The sequence below is a fragment of the Canis lupus genome, chromosome 21, assembly GCF_048164855.1.
Source record: "Canis lupus baileyi chromosome 21, mCanLup2.hap1, whole genome shotgun sequence".
Classification (NCBI taxonomy): domain Eukaryota; kingdom Metazoa; phylum Chordata; class Mammalia; order Carnivora; family Canidae; genus Canis; species Canis lupus.
Window position 1 is genome coordinate 14,918,657 of NC_132858.1, and position 8,222 is coordinate 14,926,878.

General features: G+C 40.8%; 1 protein-coding gene across 1 annotated transcript; it reads left to right on the forward strand.

The window, feature by feature from the left end:
* Nucleotides 1-383: 383 nt before the first annotated feature.
* On the forward strand, nucleotides 384-1,295 carry LOC140613325 (olfactory receptor 4C12-like). Its single transcript, XM_072791859.1, has one exon. The coding sequence runs from the start codon at nucleotides 384-386 to the stop codon at nucleotides 1,293-1,295; it is 912 nt and encodes a 303-aa protein (XP_072647960.1).
* Nucleotides 1,296-8,222: the final 6,927 nt, after the last annotated feature.

Genomic DNA, 8,222 nt, shown 5'->3' on the forward strand with positions numbered 1-8,222 from the left:
CTCAGTTGATTAAGCCTCTTGATTTCAGCTTAGGTCATGATTTCAGGGTCATGGGATTGAGCCTGTACTGGGTGTTGAGCTTGCTTAAGATTCTCTGCCACCCCATCTCCTTCTGCCTCTCTCCCTAACTTGTGTTCTCTTTCCTTCTCTTTCTCTCAAAAAAAAAAAATCAGGAAATTATAAAAAACACAATAGCACCTACATTGTCACTTATAAGAATACAAAAAATGAAACAGTCAATAGGGTTTTGGGCTTGTTTTCACCTTCTGCAAAACTAGAAAAAAATAAGGCATGCCATGAATATCCATTAGATGAAAGTGTCATTATTGAGGATGAGTGTGACTTTCTTTTCAGGGATGTCACTTGTCACCTGGATGGATTTGATGGAGAAGATGAATAATGTGACGGAATTCATCCTCCTGGGCTTGACTCAAAATGTGGAACTTCAGAAATTTTCATTTGTTGTGTTTTTAATTGTCTACTTGGTCACCTTGGCAGGCAACTTGCTTATCATGATCACCATCAGCACCAGCAAGGCCCTGGAAACCCCCATGTACTTCTTCCTGTCTTACTTGTCCCTTATAGATGGCTGCTGTTCTTCCTCCATGACCCCTAAAATGCTTGCTGACACTCTTACTATGAGAAAAATAATCTCTTTTAGGGGATGTATGACTCAGGTCTTTGCTGAGCATTTTTTTGGTGCTGCTGAGATTATCCTCCTTACAGTAATGGCCTATGACCGCTATGTGGCCATCTGCAAACCCTTGCGCTACACAACCATCATGAGTCAACAGGTCTGTAGCCTCCTTGTGGGCGTGGTCTGGGCTGGAGCCTTTGTCCATGCAACCATTCAGATCTTCTTCACAGTCTGGCTGCCTTTCTGTGGGCCCAATGTTATAGATCATTTCATGTGTGACTTAAACCCTTTGTTGAAACTTGTCTGCATGGACACTCATACCCTTGGTCTCTTTGTTGCTGCCAATAGTGGGTTCATTTGTTTGTTAAACTTTCTCCTTTTGGTGGTCTCCTACATGGTCATTTTGCACTCTCTAAGGACCTACAGCTTGGAGGGGAGACGTAAAGCCCTCTCTACCTGTGTCTCTCACATCACCGTGGTCATTTTATTCTTTGTGCCCTGTATATTTGTGTATTTGCGTCCAGCGATCACCTTTTCCATTGATAAAGCTGTGGCTGTGTTTTATACCATGATAACTCCTATGTTAAACCCTTTAATCTACACCTTGAGAAATGCAGAGGTGAAAAATGCTATAAAGAAGCTCTGGATCAAAAGGTGACTTCAATGGAGAAATAATCACAATAGCATAAAATGACCTTATCTTTTATTTTTTTAAAGATTTTGTTTTATTTATTCATAGAGACAGAGAGAGAGAGAGGCAGAGACACAGGCAGAGGGAGAAGCCGACTCCATGCAGGAACCCTGACATGGGACTCCTGACCCTGACCCTGGATCTCCAGGATCACGCCCTGGGCTGCAGGCGGCGCTAAACCGCTATGCCACCGGGGCTGCCCGACCTTATTTTTTAAATGGCAAAGAGAAAATAATATAATTTCAATGGTTCAGGGCCGAGTGAACATTATTTGTAAAAGTATGTTGATGTTGGCATGTAAGTTTTCTGAGGAAAGGCCCAGGCAAGAAATTATTAATAATTTAAAACTATGACATTTAGATTTATTTATTGCCCATTTAGTTGTCAAACTTTGATTACTTTCAGAATCAGTTGGAACTCTTGTTAAAACACACATTTCCAGGATATAGACTCGGGAGATTCTAACTCAGTGGGGGACTATTCTTGGATTGGCATATTTGCATTTTAAACAAATTATGTAGATGTGTCTAAACAGGTGATCTATGCATACACTTTGAGCAATAATGCTATAGATTATGTTTGCATCCTTAGCTTATTATCAGATCACTTTGTTATAGCATTTCCTGGGAAGTATATTTCATAGCAGTTGCTATGCTATGAGCATCATGAAACTCAACTCTTCATAAGTCATGCAGTGCAAGCTCACTACCTTTGCAATGGCAAAACAAAAATGTAGTATTCTGTGAAGCTTTCTCTGTTCTTTATCTTCACTTCCTATACTTTTTAATCTTTTGCTACATCTGGTCTGATTCTCTCTTTTCCTCTCTATTTCCAAAGGGAAGACCTACCATCCTTGCTGGGTTATTTGGACTAAAATTCATTGTTACTGTAATAACAATTAGTCATTTACATTGAAAATATCATTGTCATGATTTTGCTGTGTGAAGGAGACATTATGTAGCATTTTTATATGCACATTTGTAGGAATGAATTTAGTGTATTCTAATCATTAAGAGAATAGTCTCTAAGTGAGATAGTTCTGAGTCAAAACTTAGTTTTACTACATTCATTGTGAACTTTAGGAAACTACAGTATCTTTGAGTTAAAGGTGAGTGATAGAAATATTATTAGGATTAATACATAATTCTTGTAAATCTTTTATTACCAATAAATTCTCAAAGGCTGTTAGTGATTATGAAATTCATTACTGGAGTCTATAATATTGCAGAACCACTTAATCTAGTTTTTGAGAATTGAAATGGATAATACGTAATTTCTTTCTACCTTCTTTGAAGAATAATATTCTATAATCACTGGCCTTGTAAAATTCTTGGTGTCTGGAATGTTTCCCAACATCCTTGACCATTACTTTCTTGCATTCTCCTGTTTTTCTCATTTCCATTGGCCTCATGCTTCCTAGGCCTTGGGGCTGGTCCATTTATTGGTATGATTTTCTTCTGACAAGTCTTAATTGAAGGGCCAAAAGTCATTTTATTATGAACCTGAAATCAACAAAAATAGGCAACCAGAATGTGAACAGAATTGAGATACTTGTTTAGAGGAGGTGGTGTGGTGAAAGTAGATCTGGAGTCAGATTTCCTGAGTTTGAATGCAACCTGAGGAAATTATTTTTTTTAATTTATTTTTTATTGGTGTTCAATTTACTAACATACAGAATAACCCCCAGTGCCCGTCACCCATTCACTCCCACCCCCCCGCCCTCCTCCCCTTCTACCACCCCTAGTTCGTTTCCCAGAGTTAGCAGTCTTTACGTTCTGTCTCCCTTTCTGATATTTCCCACACATTTCTTCTCCCTTCCCTTATATTCCCTTTCACTATTATTTATATTCCCCAAATGAATGAGAAAATATAATGTTTGTCCTTCACCGACTGACTTACTTCACTCAGCATAATACCCTCCAGTTCCATCCACGTTGAAGCAAATGGTGGGTATTTGTCATTTCTAATAGCTGAGTAATATTCCATTGTATACATAAACCACATCTTCTTTATCCATTCATCTTTCGTTGGACACCGAGGCTCCTTCCACAGTTTGACTATCGTGGCCATTGCTGCTATAAACATCGGGGTGCAGGTGTCCCGGCGTTTCATTGCATCTGTATCTTTGGGGTAAATCCCAAACAGTGCAATTGCTGGGTCGTAGGGCAGGTATATTTTTAACTGTTTGAGGAACCTCCACACAGTTTTCCAGAGTGGCTGCACCAGTTCACATTCCCACCAACAGTGTAAGAGGGTTCCCTTTTCTCCGCATCCTCTCCAACATTTGTTGTTTCCTGCCTTGTTAATTTTCCCCATTCTCACTGGTGTGAGGTGGTATCTCATTGTGGTTTTGATTTGTATTTCCCTGATGGCAAGTGATGCAGAGCATTTTCTCATATGCATGTTGGCCATGTCTATGTCTTCGTCTGTGAGATTTCTGTTCATGTCTTTTGCCCATTTCATGATTGGACTGTTTGTTTCTTTGCTGGTGAGTTTAACAAGTTCTTTATAGATCTTGGAAACTAACCCTTTATCTGATATGTCATTTGCAAATATCTTCTCCCATTCTGTAGGTTGTCTTTGAGTTTTGTTGACTGTATCCTTAGCTGTGCAAAAGCTTCTTATCTTGATGAAGTCCCAATAGTTCATTTTTGCTTTTGTTTTCTTTTGCCTACGTGGATGTATCTTGCAAGAAGTTACTATGGCCGAGTTCAAAAAGGGTGTTGCCTGTGTTCTTCTCTAGGATTTTGATGGAATCTTGTCTCACATTTAGATCTTTCATCCATTTTGAGTTTATCTTTGTGTATGGTGAAAGAGAGTGGTCTAGTTTCATTCTTCTGCATGTGGATGTCCAATTTTCCCAGCACCATTTATTGAAGAGACTGTCTTTCTTCCAATGGATAGTCTTTCCTCCTTTATCGAATATTAGTAGACCAGAAAGTTCAGGGTCCACTTCTGGATTCTCTATTCTGTTCCACTGATCTATGCGTCTGTTTTTGTGCCAGTACCACACTGTCTTGATGACCACAGCTTTGTAGTACAACCTGAAATCTGGCATTGTGATGCCCCCAGATATGGTTATCTTTTTTAAAATTCCCCTGGCTATTCGGGGTCTTTTCTGATTCCACACAAATCTTAAAATAATTTGTTCTAACTCTCTGAAGAAAGTCCATGGTATTTTGATAGGGATTGCATTAAACGTGTAAATTGCCCTGGGTAACATTGACATTTTCACAATATTAATTCTGCCAATCCATGAGCATGAAATATTTTTCCATCTCTTTGTGTCTTCCTCAATTTCTTTCAGAAGTGTTCTATAGTTTTGAGGGTATAGATCCTTTACATCTTTGGTTAGGTTTATTCCTAGGTATCTTATGCTTTTGGGTGTAATTGTAAATGGGATTGACTCCTTAATTTCTCTTTCTTCAGTCTCATTGTTAGTGTATAGAAATGCCATTGATTTCTGGGCATTGATTTTGTATCCTGCCACGCTACCGAATTGCTGTATGAGTTCTAGCAATCTTGGGGTGGAGACTTTTGGGTTTTTTATGTAGAGTATCATGTCATTGGCAAAGAGGGAGAGTTTGACTTCTTCTTTGCCAATTTGAATGCCTTTAATGTCTTTTTGTTGTCTGATTGCTGAGGCTAGGACTTCCAGTACTATGTTGAACAGCAGTGGTGAGAGTGGACATCCCTGTCTTGTTCCTGATCTTAGGGGAAAGGCTCCCAGTGCTTCCCCATTGAGAATGATATTTGCTGTGGGCTTTTCATAGATGGCTTTTAAGATGTCGAGGAATGTTCCCTCTATCCCTACACTCTGAAGAGTTTTGATCAGGAATGGATGCGGTATTTTGTCAAATGCTTTCTCTGCATCCAATGAGAGGATCATATGGTTCTTGGTTTTTCTCTTGCTGATATGATGAATCACATTGATTGTTTTACGGGTGTTGAACCAGCCTTGTGTCCCAGGGATAAATCCTACTTGGTCATGGTGAATAATTTTCTTAATGTACTGTTGGATCCTATTGGCCAGTATCTTGTTGAGAATTTTTGCATCCATGTTCATCAGGGATATTGGTCTGTAATTCTCCTTTTTGGTGGGGTCTTTGTCTGGTTTTGGAATTAAGGTGATGCTGGCCTCATAGAACGAATTTGGAAGTACTCCATCTCTTTCTATCTTTCCAAACAGCTTTAGGAGAATAGGTATGGTTTCTTCTTTAAACGTTTGATAAAATTCCCCAGGGAAGCCATCTGGCCCTGGACTCTTGTCTCTTGGGAGGTTTTTGATGACTGCTTCAATTTCCTCCCTGGTTATTGGCCTGTTCAGGTTTTCTATTTCCTCCTGTTCCAGTTTTGGTAGTTTGTGGCTTTCCAGGAATGCGTCCATTTCTCCTAGATTGCCTAATTTATTGGCATATAGCTGTTCATAATATGTTTTTAAAATTGTTTGTATTTCCTTGGTGTTGGTAGTGATCTCTCCTTTCTCATTCATGATTTTATTAATTTGAGTCTTCTCTCTCTTCTTTTTAATAAGGCTGGCTAATGGTTTATCTATCTCATTAATTCTTTCAAAGAACCAACTCCTGGTTCTGTTGATCTGTTCCACAGTTCTTCTGGTCTCGATTTCATTGAGTTCTGCTCGAATCTTTATTAACTCCCTTCTTCTCTTGGGTATAGGATCTATTTGCTGTTTTATCTCTAGCTTTTTTATGTGTAAGGTTAGCTTTTGTATTTGAGTTCTTTCCAGTTTTTGAATGGATGCTTGTATTGCGATGTATTTCCCCCTTAGGACTGCTTTTGCTGCATCCCAAAGATTTTGGATGGTTGTATCTTCATTCTCATTAGTTTCCATGAATGTTTTTAATTCAATTTAATTCAATTGATTTTTAATTTCTGCCTGATTATCTCTAAATTCTGCATTCATGAAGTCTCTTGAGTCCTTTATGCTTTTTTCTAGAGCCACCAGTAGCTGTGTAATAGTGCTTCTGAATTGGCTTTCTGACATTGAATTGTAATCCAGATTTTGTAACTCTGTGGGAGAGACGACTGTTTCTGATTCTTTCTTTTGAGGTGAGGTTTTCCTTCTAGTCATTTTGCTCAGTGCAGAGTGGCCAAAAGCAAGTTGTACTGTGAAAAGGAGAAAAAGAGGAGAGAAAGAAGGAAAGAAAAGAGAAAGAGAAAAAAAAGGGAAGAAAAAAAAAACGAAAAAAAAGAAGAAAAATAGAAAGAAAAAGAAAGAAAGGAGAAAAAAAGGGGGGTGGGGGAAGGAAACAAATAAAAAAGCAAAACAAAAAAAAAAAAAAAAAAAAAAGAAAAAAAAAAGAAAAGAAAAAAAAAAAAAAGAACCACGGGGGAGTATCTTCTGATTCTGTGTACTTTAAGTCCCTTGGGTTCCCCTGGAAGTTGTCAGTCAGTCTAGCTGGTCTTCTGTGGGAGGGGCCTGCTGTGCTGATTTTCAGGTGTTAGCAGTTGGGGGAGCTGCTGTGCCCCTGCATGGTGCAGGGCTCAGTGGGGGTTGTTTACCCCGTGAGGCCGCAGGAGGAACAGCCCCAGTGGCGGGGTCAGCTCTGGAAACCTGGATTCAGCCCCCGCAGGAACTCCGGAGCTCTCCGTCTGCAGGGCCTGGAGGCTCCGGGCGGGGCCGCTGATCTGCTCAGCTCCGGGCAGGAGCGTCCTTGCGGTCCTGGGCCCTCCCGGCCTCTGCCTGTCCCGGGGGAGGCCGGATCCTGGGCTGTGTCCCGGCGCCCTGTGCTCCAGAGCCTGCGCTGGTGGATTCGCGCTCCCGGGCCGCGCAGCCCCCTCCGCGGAGCCGCCGCCCGAGCCCCCCCGAGCTGCTCCGGCCCGCCGTGCGCGCTGCAGCCCTTAGGGAGCTCGGCGCACTCTCCCAGGGGCGCAGGTGTCTGTTAGTGTCCCAGGGAGCCCGAGGGCATCCCCGCCCTCCTGGGTCCTGCTCCAAGTCCCTGCGAGCCCCTTTCCGCCCGGGAAGGTTGGTGCAGCTCCTGGGTCTCCGGGACGGGGCTCTCCTGTCCTGGGGACACTCGCCCCGGCCTCAGCCCGGCTCCTCGCGGGGCCCCTCCCCCTTGGAGGCCTTCGTTTCTTTATTTCTTTTTCCCCGTCTTCCTACCTTGATAGAAGCGTGAACTCTTCTCACTGTTGCATTCCAGATGTTCTCTCTTTAATTCTCAGGCCGAATTCATAGATTTTCAGGATGATTTGAAGGTTTTCTAGGTAATTTGGTGGAGACAGGTGATTTGGGGACCCTACTCTTCAGCCATCTTGCCCCTCCCCTTATTTTATCTTTATACAATATTTTTTATGTGTAAAAATGGTAACAATAATACAAATTTCATAATATATTTGGGCTATGTAAATGAGTTTTTATATGCTAAATGCTTATGAAAGTTCCTGGCACATAGTAAACATTATAAAAGCATATTTAAAAGAATTAAAAAAAAAAACACTGCTGGCCCAACTCTTAGTATGGACAGATTTTTGCTTATATCTCTTTTTGAACTAGCAAGGTCCTCATTGTGTTTGGGTCAGCATCTCTATGGATGTTGGTCCCTGTCTCCTTAGGTGAAAAAAGACAGCTAGTTCCTTATATATTATCAATACTATGTCAGGTAACCTTTTCCTTGAAGTTTAGGTAAGAGTATAATTGACTTTATGTTATTATTCAGCCTCTGGAAGTTAGTGTTAGTGGCAGTTTTGGGTGATGTGGAAAGATTTGAGTTATGGAGTAAACGGAATTTGTATTGAATTCTGGTTAAGTTTATGTAATATTGTGTGAATTTCAATAACTCTGAGGATCTTATTTTATTTATTTATTTATTTTTAAAGATTTTATTTATCCATTCATGAGAGACACAGAAAGAGAGAGGCAGAGACATTGGC